At 41.0% G+C, this 22,776-nt stretch overlaps 1 protein-coding gene across 1 annotated transcript; it reads left to right on the top strand.

The window, feature by feature from the left end:
• The first annotated feature begins 6,626 nt into the window (after window positions 1-6,626).
• LOC108411491 (sialoadhesin-like) lies at window positions 6,627-16,840 on the top strand. Its single transcript, XM_017683075.2, has 9 exons — window positions 6,627-6,767; window positions 6,884-7,162; window positions 8,690-8,971; window positions 10,721-10,966; window positions 12,305-12,568; window positions 12,697-12,957; window positions 14,596-14,859; window positions 14,988-15,248; window positions 16,320-16,840. The coding sequence occupies exons 1-9, from the start codon at window positions 6,707-6,709 to the stop codon at window positions 16,472-16,474; spliced, it is 2,073 nt and encodes a 690-aa protein (XP_017538564.1). The 5' UTR covers window positions 6,627-6,706; the 3' UTR covers window positions 16,475-16,840.
• Window positions 16,841-22,776: the final 5,936 nt, after the last annotated feature.

Here is a 22,776-nt window from a genome sequence, read left to right as displayed (position 1 = left end):
CAGACTGAACAATACTCCAGTAGTTTTAGTAAACATATATGCACCTAATTGGGATGACAGTGCATTTTTTTACCAGCCTCTTTTCCCTTATACCCGATATAGACACACATCATCTCATATTAGGAGGAGATATTAATTGTCCCCTGTCGCCCTCATTGGATCGTAGTTCACCCAAGACCACGCAACCAACCCGTCCAACAACTGTGCTTAATCAGCTTCTAAAAACCTATGGAATGGCTGATGTACGGCGCTTTCAGAATCCTGGGCGCAGATGCTACTCCTTTTATTCACCCATTCACAAAACATATTCTCCTATTGATTATTTTTTTGTTGATAGTAGTTTACTGCCATTAGTCACGGAATGTGAATATCAGGCAATAGTAATATCAGACCATGCACCATTGTTAATGACATTAAACTTGCCTACTTGCAGCAGTGGATCTCGGCCGTGGCGATTTAATACACTACTTCTCTCTGATACTGAGTTTGTTAAATTCATTTCTAGAGAAATAGATGACTTTTTAGAATGTAATCAGACCCCAGGAATGTCCTATTGTCTAATTTGGGAGACGTTAAAAGCCTATCTCAGAGGCCAAATCATTTCATACAGTGCCCGTGTAAAGAAAAAACAACAGGAGCGGCTTAAAAAGATCGAAAGCGATATTCTGCAGTTGGATGGGGTTCTCTCACTTTATCCATCCACTAATTTATTTAAGGAACGATTAGCTCTTCAGACAGAATTTAATTTGCTATCTACAAAACTTACTGAGAATCTGTTAAACAAATCTAGACACAAGTCATATGAACATGGTGAAAAAAATGGAAAAATCTTAGCCCATCAATTACGGCAACAGAGTGTTGATCAGTCAATTCTTGAAATTACTGATGAACTTGACAAAAAATTAACTGATCCTTCAGAGATTAATAATAGGTTCATGGAGTATTACTCACTATTTTATACATCTGAATCTAGTAAGAATGAGTTATTGTTTGACTCATTTTTTAGCAAAGTTACGTTACCCACTATAGATGAACAATTTGCCTTAGATTTGGAGAGGCCATTTTCAAAGGCCGAAATATTGAAAGCTATTGCCTCCATGCAAAGTGGGAAGTCGCCAGGGCCAGACGGCTTTCCAAGCGAATTTTTTAAGAAGTTCTCCTCACAACTTTCCCCTATACTGCTTGCTGTCTATGATAAATCCTCCATCTCTGGATCATTGCCAGAAACCATGAGGCAAGCCGTTATTTCTTTAATTCATAAAAAGGGTAAGAGTAAATTGGATTGTAGCTCATATCGGCCTATTTCATTGTTAAATGTTGATAGTAAAATATTTGCCAAACTTTTAGCACTTCGATTGGAAATTGTTATACCTTCAGTAGTGTCTGATGATCAGACCGGGTTTATTAAGAATCGGTATACATTTTACAATATACGTAGACTTTTGAACATCCTCCATCATCCCACTCCACTCGATATACCTGAGGTGCTTTTGTCCTTAGATGCTGAAAAGGCATTTGATCGGGTGGAGTGGGACTACCTCTTCTATACATTGAGAAAATTTGATTTTGGTCCAAAATTTATATCATGGATTCAGGTTTTATATTCCTCCCCTTTGGCAGCAATTCAGACAAATAATAATATGTCATCTTTCTTTCCATTAGGTTGCGGGACTAGGCAGGGCTGCCCCCTATCACCCTCGTTATTTGCACTGATGATTGAGCCTTTAGCAGTTGCAATACGGTCTGATAGTACTATTAAGGGCATACGGAGGGGTGAATCTGAACATAAAGTGTCCCTCTATGCGGACGATACCCTCTTGTATGTGTCTGAGCCACTTAAGACCTTGCCTCAAATATTGTCATTACTTGGTAGTTTTGGAAAAATATCAGGATATAAAATAAATTTGCAAAAGAGTGAACTTTTGCCGATCAATACAGCAGCCAGACTAATCACATTTGACTCCTTACCATTTAAACTGAGTAAAGATAAATTTAAGTACTTAGGTATTTGGGTTACTAATAACTACAAGCATCTCTACAAAGCAAATTTTATTCCACTGATGGACTCTATAAAACAAGATTTCAAACGCTGGCGTACATTACCGATTTCATTAGGAGGCAGGATAAACACTGTTAAGATGAATATCTTGCCAAGATTTTTATATCTGTTCCAGTGCGTTCTAATATTTTTAACTAAATCTTTTTTCTTACTCATAGACAAGCTAATATCAGCATTTATATGGAATGGGAAAAATGCACGCATCCGCAAAAGTATCCTGCAGCGACATCGAGAACATGGTGGACTATCGTTACCCAATTTTCAGTATTATTATTGGGCAGCCAATGCCCGCTCTATGTTATATTGGTTTAAATCATATATTGATGGTCCTGAGTGGCTGTCTCTTGAGAATTTGTCATGTCAACCTGCCTCATTACATGCATTGCTCTGCTCAACGTTCCCATCACCTCATCCAGTATGCAAATGCTCTCTAAATCCAGTGGTTAAACATTCTCTCAAAATATGGGGACAGTTTAGAAGACATTTCTCACTTAATGATATCTCCGTCCATGCTCCCATAGCAAAAAATCACGTTTACTCCTTCTATTATAGATGACTCTTTTAATGCTTGGTCTTTAAAAGGTCTCAGGGTATTAAAAGATATGTTTGTTGAAGGCAGTTTTGCAACTTTTCAGCAAGTGAAACCAAATTCCAAATTCCTAATGCTCACTTCTTCAAATATCTTCAACTTCGCAGTTTTATATCATCATCTGTTTGTAATTTCCCTTCATTACCACCTGAGTCGTTTCTAGAAACTCTTCTAGAAGTGAATCCGTATTCTAAAGGAGCCATTGGTAAAATTTATAGTATAATGAAGACTCATAATATGGGACCACTGGCTCGCGTGAAGAGGCTGTGGGAAGAGGACCTGGCTACAGGAATAACTGAGGATGTCTGGCAATCTATATTGAAAAATATTAATCTATCTTCGATATGTCAAAGACATCGAGTGATCCAATTTAAAGTGGTCCATAGATTGCATTGGTCCAAAGTAAAACTGGCAAAACTTAAACGTGAGATAGATCCTCACTGTGATAGATGTGAAGTTGAGCCTGGAACTCTGTACCACATGTTTTGGCTTTGTCCAAAACTTGAAGATTTTTGGAAGTCTATATTTAGGTTTATCTCTGATATATTGGGGACAATAATAGAGCCTGATGCCATAATCTCTATATTTGGCATTGCACCACAGTATTCTCATTTAAGTCAAAATAATAAAATCCTTATAGCCTTTATTACTCTTTTAGCTCGAAAGCAAATACTACTTAAATGGAAAGATAAGTCCCCTCCAACTTTTAAAATGTGGTTTATTGAACTTTTATACAATTTGACTATGGAAAAAATAAGGTACTCTATAAGAGGTTGTGCCTACAAATTTTTTGATATCTGGCAACCGGTTTTGGATCAAATTAGGGAGATGGATCCCTCGCTAATCTCATTCTCACAGGAGTAATGTACATATTTTGTAATTTATCATTTTTTTTTCCTTCTCTCCTTTTTAAATACTAATACTTTATGAATCTTTTCAAATCTATATTTGCATTTGTGGAACAGTTGGGGGTTGTTTTGGGTGGGGGGGTTGAAATAATGACAAAAAATAAAATGTGTATTATATTAATGCTTAAGATGTACAATAAAAACACTTTGAAGAAAAAAAAAAAGGATGCTGTCCCCCTCCAGCTCAGGCAATGAAAGGGGAACTTCACATGGAGAAACTGAAAAAGTGAGTGACATTCAGCTTCTTGGTGTATGTTTATATTATTCAAGTAATTCGTTTACAATCAATACTAAAGCCAGACTCTGATTTTTCACAGAACCCCAGAACTGGAGAAGGAAGGAAGTAAGGTGTTTCTGATTGCTCCTGTGCAACAACACGAGGATGATCAGTCCCAAGTGGAGAAGCTGTCTTCTGCTTCTGTCTCCAGGGCAGGTAGCAGTCTTATTCTGAATGACTCACTGGACAACACCTTTCAAGTTAGTCAGTCTAAGTCGTCCACAGAGGTTGAGGAAGGAAACACATGTGAGGATTCCAGTGATTCTTAGCTTCTTACTGTGCATCCCACAGTCATCAAGGAGGCAGCTGAGGTGGTGGTCAAAGAGCTGGAGTCTTCTTTTGATGTTAGATTCCCTGTATATTTCCTCTATAACCATCTGATTGATGATTTGATGGAGGAGCTAGAGCTCCTGGCTGGGATCAAAGTAACCTGCCAGGTACTTGGTGGCCGCCTTTTCCCAGATGACAGCAGTGCCATTTCTCGCATTGTTAGGGAAGCGGGTGAAAGCCTTTCAGATGGCCGCTGGTTAAGGGGAACACCTTGTGTTGACCAGTGGACTGTCGCTGTCTTGAAAGCTTTCATTAACTACGCCCTGGAATGTGTTCAATCAAGAAGTTTGTTCCCAGACACTGACGCTGTGGAGGAAAGTTCACCAGGCTTGGGGCTGCCTGAGGTTCAAGAGGACCCCTTTGATCCCTCTGCTCCAGAATCAGAACAGCACTCCAGGACTAATGTGTGCGAAACAAGGGTTGAGGATCCTGTTCCAAGGAAAAGGAGTGCTCAGTCCTGCAGCACCATCCTCAGGGAACTGAGTTCTTCTGAAAGTGAAGAACTAATCAGAGAATTTGATGGATCTACAAATTCGGATGTCAGTGAATCTTCCCGAGAACAAACACCTGATTTGTCAAGCTCCACCCCTGCTGTTCAGGTAAATGCTCTAATTCATTATCTCTTACCTCTTAATGTAATGTGTGGCCTCTTTTGTTGTATTATTGACTTAAGCTATGTTCACATTACAAGCCTTGTTGCTCAAATCAGATTTTTTCTGCTTAAATCCGATCTCTCTGACACGATGGTTCACACTCGTTTAGGTAAGTGATTCGTTAATGTGAACGAACCGGCATCCTGAAATGACCCGCATGCACACATCCTACTCAGTAATGTCACATGAATGAATCTCGTGTGTCATCAACACAAACTAACCAGCAGAACGAGCTTTGCTGTGAAGATAATGAACTCTGATCGGCTCTCAGCTTCATTATTAGAGCAAGACGAAGGAGAAAAAGGTGAGATGTGTTCCTTTTCCACTGTTTACAGGCTTTAACTTCTGTTTGGCGCTGCTGCCAGAGTAACGCTGAATGATGGGACACGCACAGTGGAAGAAAAGCACAGGAATTCTGATCTGAGCATCACATTAAGGTCGCATGGCCACAAATTGGCTATGCATCTGATCTAGGACCACATGAAAGTGACTCAGGTCGGATTTGAAAAGATCAGATTTGTGCGTCCACACAGCCCTGACAACATTAGATCTGAGTCATATTAGGGCAAAAAATCAGATTTGTGCCACTTCAGCCTGGTAATGTGAACATAGTCTTAATGCACATGTGTGATGCCATTTCCAGGTGACTGAAGCCTCTGAGGACTCGATGGAGAAACTTAATGCCCTAATGGTGAGTCACTCTATTCCTGTTGAGATTTTGTGATGTTCTAAGATTGAAATTGTCCAGATTTTTACTTGTGCTGTGAACTGATTTCCTCCTTGTTTTGTCTGTGTAGGTACCACAGCATCCAGAAGTATGAAAAAGCGGAGGCTCCTTTCTCATGTCTTAAAGTTCCTGAGAAGAGTCTTCTGCTTTGGATGCATCCGATCTCAGCATGTGAAACCATTGTGAACTTGCTGAGTCTTTGGCAGACAATTATTCATTTAATTCTACATCTCCATTAAAAGCCATAAGTCCTATTATTTATTGTCTCGTATCATTTTTGAATATGACTGTGTTCTGAAAGTTAAACCCAGAGATATAGGCTGTATTTGTCTGACAGTCCAACATTTTGCCAACATTTGGTGACTATCTGTGTCACTTTGTAGTCTAAATATGCTGCATCATGTAAGCCTTTATAAAATCTGTAAAAGCTGTAGGTGAGTGTAGGTGGGCCTCTATGTGTGAGTGTAGACGTGTGTGTCTGTGTAGGCCTCTATATCGGAGTGTAGGCCTCTATGTGTAAGTGTAGGTAGGGTTCTGTGTGTGAATGTTGCCCTCTGTGTGCTCAGGCCTGTCCTGGAATGCTGAATATGTTTCAACCAGGCCTGTGAAACACTACTCAGTACCATCTTGAATATAAATTCTAACTATGATAGGAATACTTGACCATTGTTTAGGAACCTTGCCCCCCCCCCCCAAGTCACTGTTTAGGTATAAGGGATAATCAGTAGATTCTAACTTATTTTTCACTCTCCTGATCAATGAGAAAATGGGGAAAAAGGGATGTGTAAATTGATGTGATGTAATCAAGAACATACAAGAACTTACAGATAATGGCAATCAAATGTAATGACTCAAGTCCAGTGATTGTTATGCCTTCATGATTTTTTCAGTTTAATTGAATTGATTCCTTCCCTCTGTGTTTCTTAGCTGTGATCGAGAGTTGGCCCAGTGGGTGAAGCTTTGCAGGGTTTGTATAGGCATGTGGCTTAAAGGGGCTGGGGGTGTGGCAATTGTGGTCCACTATCTTGATTGGCGTGCCACCAGTTCCTGTCCTGTTAAATTTATAAAGTCCGTTACAGCTGAGTACAGTCCACTCAACAAAAGGAGCTACATGGACTATGATTCAATTTCAGATTTAATTACATACATATTTGTGACAAAAAATGAATGGAGAAAATCTGCTCACTTTTGCCTTATGGATCATAACACTGCGTCTAATAGCAGGTAGGCATCTTTATGTATTCTTCTTTACCCTTCAATAAGGTTTTGCAGCTAAAAGCAGTTATATATGCACTTTATATGCATACTGATGCAATTACTGATACATACTGTTTGCACAGGCACTGGTAAGTTCAGAGCACAGCTAGAGCCTAAAGTGGCAGTGAAACATGTGAACGAGAGTTTGGAGCTCGTGTGCACAGCACTGGACTGTCCAAGTGAAGCCACATTCACATGGAAAAGTCTAGGGGACATCTCAGTTGGTGGAGTAATGAAAAGCAACCAGACGACCTCACACAAGATGTATAGCCACATAAGGACAGAACACGGGAAAACAGTTGTATGCCAGGTGGATTGTGGAGGGCTAAAAGAACAAAGGACAACAATAATAGAAGTCTACTGTAAGTAAACAAAGCACTTTCAGTGTAAGGCTTGGTACGACAAGCCCTACATTTAAGCACATTGTTTGGTTCAGTTCAAATATTCTGCCACATCAGTGGCAAACTGTAGTACCACAGTAAATAAATAATATTAAAAAACTATGAAGTATGCCTTAAATATTTACAAGGATTATATTATGATCTATTTAATTGAGGTTTTCACAGAGCAAATAATAAATAAAATATATACAAAATCCTTATTTATAGGGTCATTTCTATTGTCTGTAACCCTAACCCCTAAATTTACACTTACACTGAAAATAATACTTCTTAAATGTTTTTAAAAATAAAAAATGAGACATTTTTGATTTCTTTTAAAGTGAAGTTGAAAGATTTAGATTTATTATGGGTTTAATTGTTGTAAAAAAAAAGTTATTAAAAAAATGCTGCCACTACCGAAACACAGAGTTTTAGTCCAAAATCTATATTTAGCCACACCCTTGCTTTTAAGAGCAGGAAGTGAGACTGCATCCCTGTCCCTCATGGCCACATGGTGAGCTGTTGGCATAATTTTTAAGAGAAATGTGAGAACGGTCACACTTTTCCTACAATTAAGTAAATATTTTAGTTTTTTAATAAAAAAAATTTGATTTTATGTCTGTACAGTTGTTCAAAGCTGTATTTGCTAGTCATGTTCTGGCTAGCATTTTTTAGTTTTTCTCAAAGTTAGCTAAAACTGTCACTACCGAAAGAATCACTACTTTCGGTAAAGTTTCGGTAGTGATAAATTGGAATGTTAAGTCATTTATTTTACAGAAATAAACAGTATTAAGGTTTGATGTCCAGAAAATTACTTATTTTTACAGAGGTGTAAATGGCAGAGTACACCACACATGCATCATTAAGAGGCTGAATTAAAGGAATAGTTTCATTCATTTTGGCAAAAAATGTCATTTATTTTCTTATTACCCCAAATGTTGTTGATCAGCCAATGTTTGCTGTCCAAATTTTGCTTCTTTAGACTACAACTGGAGCTGCTAGGCTAACACAGATAACACTAGAAGCTACGTCAGTTATGTAGCTTATCGGCAACATTTTAATAATATATTTGAACACTTTGACATATATTCACAGAAACGGTTTGGGTGGCTATTGTCTTCCAATGTTAGCAATGTTAGCCTAGCAGGTAACATTTTACGCCCAAAAATGCCTTGACTGATCGACAGGATTTGGTTTGAAAACTCATTTAACTTTTTTTCCAAACTGTTTCTTTCAGATGTTAGTTTTACACCCTTCACATTTATTTCAAAGAGGGAAAACTGAAAGAAAGTAAAATGTTGTCTAATCATTAAAGTGCTCAATCTGTTGAGTCAGCAGCTGCTAGCTGGCTAGCTTCATGCAGCAAGTTGTGAAAGTGAAAAACAGGAGCTAGATGGGTGAATTTTGGCAAGAAGAACACGGGTGAGGGCAGCAACTGAACTGGCCAGAATGGAGAAAGTTGGTGGCGCTCTGCTTTCAGTAATGATCAATGGTGCTTCTCTTTGGCAGCATTTCCTAGCGACCCTGTGATATCCCGCACGAACAACTTGACGCTCATGTGCACGTTTCCCAGCGTGTATACCTCTGAATTTTTTAACCTGCAGTGGGTGCTTGGGGACAATGTCCTTAAGGATGAGGAAATAACATTTGATGCCTATAAAGGAGTCCAGAACGTCTCATCTGAGTACACAATGAGCGATAAGTACTTGGGGAAGAACATCACCTGCAGAGGCGTGCTGAATCTGAGGGGGAGACCGGAAGGTCAAAAGGTCCGTTCATTCACAGCTCAGTGTAAGTGTTGCTCAAACATTTAAAAAAAAGATTATTTTAATAGCATATTGTGTTTGCTTTTGGTTGGTAGATGATTTAAATTTGTCATTTTAAAACATATGTTTTAAACCAATACATAACTGGATTAATGATTAAGCCATTCTTGCTTGAATTTCAGTGTTAGTGTAGAATTACCATTGCTATTTCTTTTTATCAGGCTTAGGCTTAATCTGGGTCTGGGACACTGGCCTAGTATGTTTAAATATATACTTGGGTAACGCCTACATATGTCTAATTAACGCTACATTAACACTGTCAGAGGAACAGCTTGTTGGTAGAAGTGAATTCTACAGGTATGATCTCAAGAACACCACACCCACAGTGAAGTATGATGGTGGGAGCATCATGATATGGGGCTGCTTCCCTGCAAACAGTACTGGAGCATTACACTTTATGGAAACATCAATAGAGCAATGTATCAGGACATGTTAGAGGACAACTTAATTTTGTCTCCCAAGAAACTGAATCTGAGAAGATTGGCGTTTTAGTGAGGCAATGACCCCAAACATACAGCTGAAATCACTCAAAACTGGTTTCTAAAAACAGGTATAATAACAGTGCCGGTATTTACACAGCCTAGCTCAGAGGTCAGCAACATGTAGTTCCAGAACCACATGAGGCTCTTTTACTGCCCTGTTGTGGCGCCACAGCAGAATTCGATTTTTAGGTGATAATAAAATAATCCTCCTTTGTAGCAAAATAAAGCTCTGCTGATCCTTCAACACAGTTTAAACTATAATAATAATATTTATAATATATAATATGGTCTAAAACGCTGGAGTTAATGTAGAACTGCTAATTCACCCTGCTAATTCACCCTGAAGACTGGCGCGCAGACTACTGGTCACCATAGCAATGCAGACAAGAGTCTACCCTAGCTGGTAGCTAACAAAAAGGCAAAGAGAAAGATTTAAGACGAAATTCGATAATTTGATGAATCGACCAATTTGCATTACTTATCACTCCAGTTGGTTTCCTGATACATTTAATCTGCAAAAAGAAACTGTCAGACACTAAAAAGTCATGAAGATTAAGTCAGTTTCTTGTTTGAATTTTCCTGTTCCACCTTAAATGGTCCCAGGTGGTTTGATTTTTGCACTGCCATTCTCACTTCCACCAGAACAGTTAAATACACAGTAGTAGTAATTTAATGTAGTATACTTCTCCCAGCAAGCTTTTCCTACTTTCCATGGGAGTTCAGGGGAAGCTTAAATTGTGAATAATGAAAATAAACTTAATAGAATCAGTTTTTGAACATCAACAATAAAAAAATAAAGGGTTACTTGCCATTATTAAGGACAACACTACAAGTTTGTTATTCATTTGTTCTCAAGAGTGCAACCTGTATTCTTTCTGTGCAATTATTCTTAGATGTGTAATATTATATAACGCTATAAGCTGTCCAAGGAATGTGCAACAACAACTGCTACCTCACCTGTCTATTGTCTATTGACTGTTTTAGAATATATAGTTTTATAGTCCTTTTTCTTTATATTCAAGATTTTTTTTTCTTTTTCCCTTAAATCTGCACTTTATATATATATATTTTAACCTTATGTTTAGATATTTTAGCCTTATGTTTAAATTGTTTTGTATGTAGGAATTGCCGTTTGATAGCTGCTCAATTTTGTTGTACACTGTGCAATGGCAATAAATGAATCTTATCTTAAGTGTCCTAAAGTTAGGCTTCTGTGCATTTGTTACTTGCAGATGGTCCAGCATTCTTCAACATCTCCAGTAACACTACTGTGAAGGTTGGAGAGCGTTTGGAGCTGAGATGTGATGCAGATGGGCAATCAGACCTTACGTGGAGGAAGTTAGGAAAGAGCGAGGTGTTAAGCAGAGGCAAAGTGACTGTGATTGAAAATGTCACCTGGTCCGATGCAGGCATGTATGAGTGTGAGGCGAGCACTAAACTGTTGAGTCTGCAGGCCAAAGTGGGTGTAACCGTTCAAGGTAAGCGGGAACACGTCTGAGCAGGTCTACACAGTATTTTTCTAACAGGCACATCCTTTATCTTTATCGGGTGGGCAAAAGGATTTTTATGTTTAATTGATATCATTTTAATTTAATAATTTTTTTCCCTTTCTTTTGGATTTTCACCCAATTTTTCACCTCACCACCAATCACCACCATCACCAATTCCACTCACTAGATGGATCTCTCTAACACACAATGCTACCAAACAGGGTAACATCTCCAAAGCAGCAGGCTTTTTTTTTTTATGAGACTTTATTTTTTGGCAGGAGTCTGACTTCGAGTTGATGCAAGATATCAGTTTATGCAGGCATGACAGAATATACCGTGACATGACCATGCAGATCAAGTTTTTGTCAACAGTCGTGGGTCACCTTAACCTACCTGCAGGTTCTTTGCTGTCATATGGAGAGTTGCTTGCCTTTCTGGCCAGCATACCAACAGTCATATATGAGTTTTTGCTGCAGATTTTGCCTTGACTTCCAAAAAGCCCCTTAACTGCTCTTTCTTCATGATGTTTCAGATAATAAAAATTGCAGTGATACTGGAAGTGTTTTTTTAGCGGGGGTTTTCCTCAATTTTCTCAATTTAGTCATCTCCAGTTTCACGCCCTACTTAGGACTTCCTCAATCACATGATACCACCAGAGCTAGGAGGGTAAAGGCAAGCACAGGCTTCCTCTGAGACCTGTGAAGTGGTGTGTCTTTTTGAACTGCCGTTAATGCAACGTCATTGGACAGTTGAATGCGCCAACCACCAGTTCTGTTACGTCAGTTAACAGACACCTGCGCTGACTAGCATCATGTTCAGGTGATGGAAAAGGTGTTTTACCCAGTTTTCTTCCCATTTTAGTCATGGCCAATTCCACCTGCTAGGTAGGTCTCCCACCACATAATGTTACCAAACTAGGAAGGACCTCTGTAGCAGCAGGCTTTCTTTTTTTGAGCTTTTATTTTCTGACAGGAGTCAGACTTTGAATTGATGTAAAATATGGGATTATGGAGGGAACTGGTTCAACCTGGTGCTACTATAGTAATCGCAATGAAACTGGGAAAATACTGTTTTGCGTTTGCTATTGTGATGAGTAGGTCTAAGAAAGCAGTAGTGAATGACTTCAAAAATACCTTTGCACTCACAGGTATTGAAGTCTTGCACCCTGTTGCACCACTCACTACAATTGCTATGATTTCTGACCAAAATTCCAAAAGGGCAAATGGGCTTGCATCCAGCCAAATTAGCAGATGACAAAATATGTTGTAAGCACCCAGGTAACCACTGTTTTATATCACTTACCACCCTCAGGTCTGTTTCTTGCAGGTCCTCCAAACCTCCCCAAGTTTAGACTAAGCTCTGCAGGCAACCCAAGAGCAGGAGACTATGTTACCATAACCTGTGATTCAGACAGCGTCCTTCCAGTAGAGCTGACAATATCTGGGGCCTCACTGAATCAGGTGGAGAAACATAGTTCTTCAATATCTATAAACATTCCCTCAATTCAATTAAAAGATTCTGGGCTTTACTTCTGTGATGCAAAAAATGAACTTGGCAGCAAGAGAAGCAGCATCAACATCACAGTTCAAGGTACATTTTTACAGCTTTCACATCAATCTACTGATTCCATTTTCTAGTATCTCCACTGTGTTTGCCCCACTCCCCCCAAGGTCACTCTCAGCTGGAATATGTTATCTAGACTAGTTGTTTTCTCATAGCTCCTCCCAGGAACTCCACAGTGCTGGTATATCCATCTGCTCAGGTGATGGAAGCTCAGAACATCACAGTCCACTGCAGCACTGTGAGTTTCCCTCCAGCCAGCATCATTCTGATGAGGGAAGCCGATGGGTTTCAGGAGTTCAGGTCTACAAACGGCACCTTCCATCTATTCAACCTCAAATCAGAGGACATGGGAACCTACATAGTCAACTTCACCAATGAACTGGGTTATGAAGTCCAGACCTTTGAACTCATTAAAGGTAAATAATGAACAAAAAAAGAAAAAAAAATCAGCATTTTGACAGGCTTTCTTCTAGAATGTGAAAACTTCATGGTCGCCTATGATTCTGCTGCGTAAATACATTTACAGATGAAGTCTTTCAGTTCTTGTTTTAGGAATTTTCACCCACTCTTCTTTGCCGACTGCTCCTAGTTCTGTGATATTCTTGGGCCATCTTGCAGGCTCAGTGTATTTAAGATCTAAGACCATGGCATATTTAAGTTCTTAAGATCATTTCTTGAAGAAGTTGATAGTGGATTCTGTGGGATGTTTTGGATCATTGTCCTGTTAAAGAAACCAGCCTTTTTTTAGCTTCAGTTTCTTGGCTGACCATTACATTGGCTTCCAGAATTTGTTGATATTAGTCCATCCTTCCATCTACATGTGCAGTGTTTCCTGTGCCCCACAACCTCAAAGAATAATAAATCAAGTTTCCTGCTTAATGATGTTTCAGAGAGTGAAATTACAGTGGAACTGAAATTGCTTTGATATCTTTCCTTGCTTTGTAGGCAACAATTAACTTCTTTTTCAGGTCTTTAGCCGTCTGCTTAGAGGAATCCATGGTTGTTGAACATTTGCACAATGTTTAAAGAGTTAGAGAATTTATTACTCTCTGGTATTATCATCAGCTGACAGTTCCTCATGACAAAGCCTAACAAGTCAATTCAACAAAATATGTAATTTGGTCAGGGGTGCCCAAATATTTACATTTAACTATGTATTTACTTTGCAGTTTGGAGCATCCAGCTATCGAAGATTCATATGCACTTTTCCCTATTAGTTAACCATATAAAGCCCAGTTTTATTCTTTTTCCTAAAAATGTACAACAAAAGTTTTTTTTTGAACTGCCGTTAATGCAACGTCATTGGACAGTTGAATGCGCCAACCACCAGTTCTGTTATGTCAGCTAACAGACACCTGCGCTGACTAGCATCATGTTCAGGTGATGGAAAAGGTGGGCCATCCTACCCACCCAGAGAGAGCAAGGCCAGTTGTTCACTCTTGGGCTCCTGGTCACAGATGGCTGTACCATCACCAGGGATCGAACTCATGATCTCCTGATGATAGGGCCAGTACTTAGATGGTTGCGCCACTCGAGAGTGGAAGTGCTTTCCAAAATCAGATTTTTACCCAGTTTTCTTCCCATTTTAGTCATGGCCAATTCCACTTGCTAGGTAGGTCTCCCACCACATAATGTTACCAAACTAGGAAGGACCTCCGTAGCAGCAGGCTTTCTTTTTTTGAGCTTTTATTTTCTGACAGGAGTCAGACTTTGAATTGATGTAAAATATGGGATTATGGAGGGAACTGGTTCAACCTGGTGCTACTACAGTAATCGCAATGAAACTGGGAAAATACTGTTTTGCATTTGCTATTGTGATGAGTAGGTCTAAGAAAGCAGTAGTGAATGACTTCAAAAATACCTTTGCACTCACAGGTATTGAAGTCTTGCACCCTGTTGCACCACTCACTACAATTGCTATAATTTCTGACTAAAATTCCAAAAGGGCAAATGGGCTTGCATCCAGCCAAATTAGCAGATGACAAAATATGTTGTAAGCACCCAGGTAACCACTGTTTTATATCACTTACCACCCTCAGGTCTGTTTCTTGCAGGTCCTCCAAACCTCCCCAAGCTTAGACTAAGCTCTGCAGGCAACCCAAGAGCAGGAGACTATGTTACCATAACCTGTGATTCAGACAGCGTCCTTCCAGTAGAGCTGACAATATCTGGGGCCTCACTGAATCAGGTGGAGAAACATAGTTCTTCAATATCTATAAACATTCCCTCAATTCAATTAAAAGATTCTGGGCTTTACTTCTGTGATGCAAAAAATGAACTTGGCAGCAAGAGAAGCAGCATCAACATCACAGTTCAAGGTACATTTTTACAGCTTTCACATCAATCTACTGATTCCATTTTCTAGTATCTCCACTGTGTTTGCCCCACTCCCCCCAAGGTCACTCTCAGCTGGAATATGTTATCTAGACTTGTTGTTTTCTCATAGCTCCTCCCAGGAACTCCACAGTGCTGGTATATCCATCTGCTCAGGTGATGGAAGCTCAGAACATCACAGTCCACTGCAGCACTGTGAGTTTCCCTCCAGCCAGCATCATTCTGATGAGGGAAGCCGATGGGTTTCAGGAGTTCAGGTCTACAAACGGCACCTTCCATCTATTCAACCTCAAATCAGAGGACATGGGAACCTACATAGTCAACTTCACCAATGAACTGGGTTATGAAGTCCAGACCTTTGAACTCATTAAAGGTAAATAATGAACAAAAAAAGAAAAAAAAAATCAGCATTTTGACAGGCTTTCTTCTTGAATGTGAAAACTTCATGGTCGCCTATGATTCTGCTGTATAAATACATTTACAGATGAAGTCTTTCAGTTCTTGTTTTAGGAATTTTCCCCCACTCTTCTTTGCCAACTGCTCCTAGTTCTGTGATATTCTTGGGCCATCTTGCAGGCTCAGTGTATTTAAGATCTAAGACCATGGCATATTTAAGTTCTTAAGATCATTTCTTGAAGAAGTTGATAGTGGATTCTGTGGGATGTTTTGGATCATTGTCCTGTTAAAGAAACCAGCCTTTTTTTAGCTTCAGTTTCTTGGCTGACCATTACATTGGCTTCCAGAATTTGTTGATATTAGTCCATCCTTCCATCTACATGTGCAGTGTTTCCTGTGCCCCACAACCTCAAAGAATAATAAATCAAGTTTCCTGCTTAATGATGTTTCAGAGAGTGAAATTACAGTGGAACTGAAATTGCTTTGATATCTTTCCTTGCTTTGTAGGCAACAATTAACTTCTTTTTCAGGTCTTTAGCCGTCTGCTTAGAGGAATCCATGGTTGTTGAACATTTGCACAATGTTTAAAGAGTTAGAGAATTTATTACTCTCTGGTATTATCATCAGCTGACAGTTCCTCATGACAAAGCCTAACAAGTCAATTCAACAAAATATGTAATTGTTCAGGGGAGGGAGCCTAGAGGGAGCCTAGACACATGAAACTCCCCAGACGTCTGGTTCCCATCACAATCACGGTCAAAAATTCTGACTAAGTAAGCTCCTCTAGAACAGAGGATTTCATGCCAAACCACTCTGAATAACTTTGTTGACATGTGAACCATTTAATCGTGCAAAATATTTTTTTTAAATCAGCAGAGTTCCCCTTTAAATTCTTAAGACATCTGGTTCCTATCATCACCATTGATGTGTTAGATAGAGCATCTTGCATCATTCCACTCTAAAGGCTTTCCTGCATTTTTTCGTGATTGGTGTGTATACTTGGATTCTGGGCTAGTGTTTCTATTAAAGTGTGTATTTCTTCCTTCAGAGCAACAGACCACCACAGCCATCTTGACAAAAACCATTGTTCCTGCCGTGAGTTCCATGTCCCTGCTGACCGCTATAGCTCTGCTACTAAGATACCTGAGGAGAACCAAAAGAAAATCCAGTGATTTTAATCTGGGTGAAGTATTAGACATGTAATCTCAAGAGTGGGGCTGACATGCTTATTACAGGTTCACCAGTTTTGATGTAGACCATATAACCAGGGTTGGTGTAGAATTGGCTGGGTAGATAAAACTGGCTGGGTGGGGTTGGGGAATATGGAGTTAGAGGGTTAGAATAGGCCGGGTGGGAATGGGTGGGTAAAACTGGTTGGATGGGGTTGATATATTTGTACCCATAACCGAGAGAGTAACTACAGCTGTCTCTGCTCTCTCTATCTACATTAACTTTATGAAAATGAGCTGAGCATCGACCAATCAGATTATGGTCGCACATCTAGTGGGAGATTATTACAGTGGTTGAAAACATTTCCTGTGTCCCTGCTGGGTGGAGCACATTTATATATCACCTCATGATATCATTATATATATATATATATATATATATATATATATATAATTATATAGCCGAACTTATAGTTCCTCAACACCTTATGAACATGTTGTTTGTAAAAAGTGCAGTGTTTGCAATCACTGTATTGTGTTTTTGTTTTGTTTTGTGCTGCTGTTGTTCTGTTTTATGAGTAGTTGTGTACAGTATGTCTGTATTGATATTCAGGCTGTATTACTGATGCATTGCTCATTGTTTTTTGTGGTTGTTATGCTGGCCTACTGGTCTCAGTTGGGCTTTCCTGTCATTAAATAAACAATAAATAAATAAATTATAGCTTATTTGCTGATTCCAGATGTACTAGTGAGTGAAATGTACATAATATCTCATACCGAAACCTTAAAGTGTTTCCTGACTTTATTCTCGTGATGTAGTACTTCATCGCATAACACAGGAATGAATGAAGAAAAAAAGGCTGTTTAATGAGCCAAAAACAGCTCATATATTTTCCATCAAATATGCTCTATTAATAAATGCTACTACAACTTCTACTACCACTCTTAAAACAGATGGTCCTTAAAGGGTTCTTTAGGATCAGCAATGGTTCTTTATAGAATCACAAGCACTAAAAGAACCATTTGTATGTTTAAAGAGTTCTGTGCATATTTTGAAAATGGTTCTATATCGCACATACAAGGGTTCTTCTACAATCCATTTTGCAAAAAAGTTGTGACGCTGGGCAAAATGTAAATAAAAAGAAATGCAATTATGTGCAAATCACTTAAACCCTCTATTTCATTGAAAATAGTATGAAGGCAGCATATAGAATATTGAAACTGAGAAATATCTTCTTTTTTTTTTTTTTTTTAAATACATGCCTACTTTGAATTTGATGCCAACAGCACTTTCCAGAAAAGTTGGGACAGGGACAACAAAAGACTGGTAAAGTTGTGTAATGCTAAGAAAAAACACCTGGTGGGTACTTGGCAACACTTCAGTAACATAACGGAGTATAAAAAGCATCTCAGAGAGGCTGAGTCTTTCAGAAGTAAAGATGAGGAGGGGTTCACCACTCTGTGAAAGACTGCAAGAGCAACTAGCGCAACAATTCAAGAATAACGTTTTTCATCATAGCAAAGAACTTTTGCTTTTCATCATCTACAGTACCTATAATATTAAGAATATAGAAATCTCTGTATGCAAAGGACAAGGCCAAATACCAGCATTTGCTGGCCGTGATCTTTAAAACCAGACGTGATACTGTAGTAAAAATCAGTGCATGGGATCAGAAACACTTCTGAAAACCACTACCTCTGAAAACAGTTCATCACTGCATCCAAAAGAAACTTCATTGATTTTAATCTGGGTGAAGTATTAGACATGTAATCTCAAGAGTGGGGCTGACATGCTTATTACAGGTTCACCAGTTTCGTCATAATTTCATCAGGACTCATAAGAAGCTTCTTCTTGCTGCATTACTCATGGGTTACAAATGTATATTAGGCATTAGATCATTTGTTTATTTGCTGTTGATATGTTTCAGCCAAGTTGGTACTGAGACCACCATTCATTTATTTAATTTCCAGTCAAAACAGCCATTAGGTATAAGTTTATAAGTACACGTTTATAAGACTTTTCAGAAAACCCTTTAGATTTTTCCACACCTCCTAAATTCAGTCTTAGAACCTGGTTACATTTTCTGCTTCTTACAATCCACAAACCAGGTCTAGACATTGAGGTGGACATGCACATCATTTTAAATAGCTTCATAAAATTTTTGTGATTGTGAAAAGAACTTCTGTTCTTTTGTTACTTTTCTGTTATTGTTTTTCAGCACTTGCCTGGAATCTGACAGAAATCAGCCCCATCAGCCCCCATTTCCTGTGTCCCTGCTGGGTGGAGCACATTTATATAGTTTTTAAGGACTTTTTGGAAATAATAGAAGTACATAATATCTCATACCGAAACCTCAGTGTTTCCTGACTTTATTCTCGTGATGTAGAAATTCATTGCATAACACAGGAAGGAATGAAGAAAAAAGGCTGTTTAATGAGCCAAAAACAGCTCATATACTTTTCCATCAAATATGCTCTATTAATAAATGCTACTACAACTTCTACTACGACTCTTAAAACAGATGGTCCTTAAAGGGTTCTTTAGGATCAGCAATGGTTCTTTATAGAATCACGAGCGCTAAAAGAACCAGTTGTACGTTTAAAGAGTTCTATGCATATTTTGAAAATGGTTCTATATCGCACATACAAGGGTTCTTCTACAATCCATCCATCCATCCATCCATCCATCATCTTCCGCTTCTCCGGGGTTCGGGCCGTGGGGGCAGCATCCTGAGCAATGAGGCCCAGACCTCCCTTTCCCCAGCCACTTCCACTAGCTCCCTGGGAGGGATTCCGAGGCGCTCCCACGCCAGCATGTCCTGGGTCTTCCCCGGGGTCTCCTCCCCGGTGGACTTGCCTGTGACACCTCCCAAGGGAGGCGTCCAGGAGGCATCCTAACAAGATGCCCGAACCACCTCAACTGGCTCCTCTCGACATGGAGAAGCAGCGGCTCTACTTTGAGTCATCCCCGACCCAGAGAGGGCTCTCCACCCTTTCCCGCGTGAGAACCATGGCCTCAGATTTGGAGGTACTGATCCTCATCCCGGCTGCTTCACACTCGGCTGCAAACCGATCCAGTGAAAGCTGAAGTTCACGGCCTGATGTCCCCAATAGGACCACATCATCTGCAAACAGCAGCATTGTGACCCTGAGGTCACCAAACCGGACACCCTCCATCCCCTGACTGCGCCTCGAAATTCTATCCATAAAAATTATGAATAGAATCGGTGACAAAGGGCAGCCCTGACGGAGTCCAACTCTCACTGGGAACAAGTCTGACTTACTGCTGGCCATGCGAACCAAACTCCTGCTTTGTTTGTACAGGGCCTGAATGGCTCGTAGCAAAGAGCCATGTACCCCGTACTCCCGAAGCACCTCCCACAGAATACCCCGGGGAACACAGTCGAATGCCTTCTCCAAATCCACAAAGCACATGTGGACTGGTTGGGCAAACTCCCATGAACCCTCCAGAATCCTGGAGAGGGTAAAGAGTTGGTCCAGTGTTCCACGACCAGGGCGGAACCCGCACTGCTCCTCCTGAATCCGAGGTTCCACTATAAGCCGGACTCTCTTCTCCAGTACCCCTGCATAGACCTTACCAGGGAGGCTGAGGAGTGTGATTCCCCTGTAGTTGGAACACACCCTCCGGTCCCCCTTTTTAAAAAGAGGCACCACCACCCCAGTCTGCCAATCCAGTGGCACCACCCCCGATGTCCACGCAATGTTGAAAAGGCGTGTCAGCCAAGACAGCCCCACAACATCCAGAGCCTTGAGGAACTCGGGACGGATCTCATCCACCCCTGGAGCCCTGCTGCCAAGGAGCTTTTTAACTACCTTAGCGACTTCGGCCTCAGTAATGGACAAGCCTATTCCCGTGTCCCCAGACTCTGCCTCCTCACTGGAGAACATGTTGGTGGGATTGAGAAGGTCCTCAAATTATTCCTTCCACCGCCCAATGACGTCTTCAGTCGAAGTCAGCAGCACACCATCTCCACTATATACAGTTCTAGTGGCACACTGCTTTCCCCTTCTGAGTCGCCTGACGGTTTGCCAGAATCTTTTCGGAGCCGACTTAAAGTCACTTTCCAAGGCCTCACCGAACTCTTCCCACACCCGGGTTTTTGCCTTGGCAACGACTGAAGCCGCAGATCGCTTGGCCTGTCGATACCTGCCAGCTGCCTCTGGTGTCCTACAGGCCAACCATGTCCGGTAGGACTCCTTCTTCAGCTTGACGGCATCTCTCACCTGGGGTGTCCACCACCGGGTACGAGGATTACCGCCCCGACAGGCACCAACTACCTTGCGACCACAGCTACAGTCAGCCGCTTCAACAATGGAGGTTCTTCTGCCAGACGTTCCCAGCAAACCCTCACTATACGTTTGGGTTTGCCTGGTCTGACCGGCATCTTCCCCCACCACCTGATCCAACTCACCACCAGGTGGTGATCAGTTGACAGCTCAGCTCCTCTCTTTACCCGAGTGTCCAATACACATTGCCGCAAGTCCGCTGACACGACTACAAAGTCAATCACTGAACTGCGGTCTAGGGTGTCCTGGTGCCATGTGCACTTATGGACATCCTTGTGTTCAAACATGGTGTTCATTATGGACAAACTGTGGTTTGCACAGAAGTCCAAAAACTGAATACCACTCGGGTTCAGATCAGAGAGGCCATTCTTCCCAATCACACCCCTCCAGGTCTTACTGTCATTGCCCACGTGAGCGTTGAAGTCCCCCAGTAGGACAATCGAGTCTCCAGGAGGAGCACTTTCAAGCACCCCTCCCAAGGACTCTATGAAGGCTGGGTATTCTGAATTGCTGTTCGGTGCATAAGCACAGACAACAGTCAGGACCCGTTCCCCAACCCGAAGGCGTAGGGAAGCTACCCTCTCGTCCACCGGGGAAAACCCCAACATACAGGCGCCGAGTCGAGGGGCTATGAGAAAGCCCACACCTGCCTGCCGCCTCTCACCATGGGCAACTCCAGAAAAGAAAAAAGTCCAGCCCCTCTCAAGGAGATTGGACCCAGAGCCCAAGCTGTGTGTTGAGGTGAGCCCAACTATATCTAGCTGGTATCTCTCAACCTCGCGCACCAACTCAGGCTCCTTCCCTGCCAGTGAGGTAACGTTCCAAGTTCCAAAAGCCAGTTTCAGCAACCGAGGATCAGAACGCCAAGGCCCACGCCTTCAGACACTGCCCGATCCACAATGCACCGCACCCCTACTACTGCCCCTCCCATCGGTGGTGGGTCGATGGAGATGGGAGGGGCAGTAGTAGTAGTAGTGGGAGGGGGGACTCATGTAGCTCCTTCGGGCTCGGCCCGGCCGGGCACCATGAGTGAATGCCCGGCCACCAGACGCTCGCTGGCGAGCCCCTCCCCCAGGCCTGGCTCCAGGGTGGGGCCCCGGTAACCCTGATCCGGGCAGGGTACACAAGTCCTGCTTTCTTGTTTTCATAGGGGTGATTATGGATCACACTTTGTCTGGCCTGTTACCTAGGACCAGTTTGCCATGGGAGACCCTACCAGGAGCTTTTGCTCCAGACAACATAGCTCCTAGGATCATTCAAGCACACAAACCTCTCCACCACGATAAGGTGGTGATCCATGGAGAGGTCTTCTACAATCCATTTTGCAAAAAAGTTGTGACGCTGGGCAAAATGTAAATAAAAAGAAATGCAATTATGTGCAAATCACTTAAACCCTCTATTTCATTGAAAATAGTATGAAGGCAGCATATAGAATATTGAAACTGAGAAATATCTTCTTTTTTTTTTTTTTTTAAATAAATGCCTATTTTGAATTTGATGCCAACAGCACTTTCCAGAAAAGTTGGGACAGGGACAACAAAAGACTGGTAAAGTTGTGTAATGCTAAGAAAAAACACCTGGTGGGTACTTGGCAACACTTCAGTAACATAACTGAGTATAAAAAGCATCTCAGAGAGGCTGAGTCTTTCAGAAGTAAAGATGAGGAGGGGTTCACCACTCTGTGAAAGACTGCAAGAGCAACTAGCGCAACAATTCAAGAATAACGTTTTTCATCATAGCAAAGAACTTTTGCTTTTCATCATCTACAGTACCTATAAAATTAAGAATATAGAAATCTCTGTATGCAAAGGACAAGGCCAAATACCAGCATTTGCTGGCCGTGATCTTTAAAACCAGACGTGATACTGTAGTGGAAATCAGTGCATGGGATCAGAAACACTTCTGAAAACCACTACCTCTGAAAGCAGTTCATCACTGCATCTGCATGCACAAATACAAGTGTCAACTCTAAAATGCAAAGAAGAAGCCAGATATAAACAGGATCCAGAATTGCTGCCACCTTCTCTG

Source organism: Pygocentrus nattereri, chromosome 2 (genome assembly GCF_015220715.1).
Source record: "Pygocentrus nattereri isolate fPygNat1 chromosome 2, fPygNat1.pri, whole genome shotgun sequence".
Taxonomy (NCBI): domain Eukaryota; kingdom Metazoa; phylum Chordata; class Actinopteri; order Characiformes; family Serrasalmidae; genus Pygocentrus; species Pygocentrus nattereri.
This window is presented reverse-complemented; position numbering and strand designations above follow the sequence as displayed.

Bases quoted from the DNA above. Each gene is read 5' to 3' on its own strand.
- LOC108411491 (XM_017683075.2), top strand. From the start codon at position 6,707: ATGAATGGAGAAAATCTGCTCACTTTTGCCTTATGGATCATAACACTG. The intron at 8,972-10,720 runs GTAAGTGTTGCT...TGTTACTTGCAG, and splicing joins CCGTTCATTCACAGCTCAGT to ATGGTCCAGCATTCTTCAAC. The intron at 10,967-12,304 runs GTAAGCGGGAAC...TGTTTCTTGCAG, and splicing joins AGTGGGTGTAACCGTTCAAG to GTCCTCCAAACCTCCCCAAG.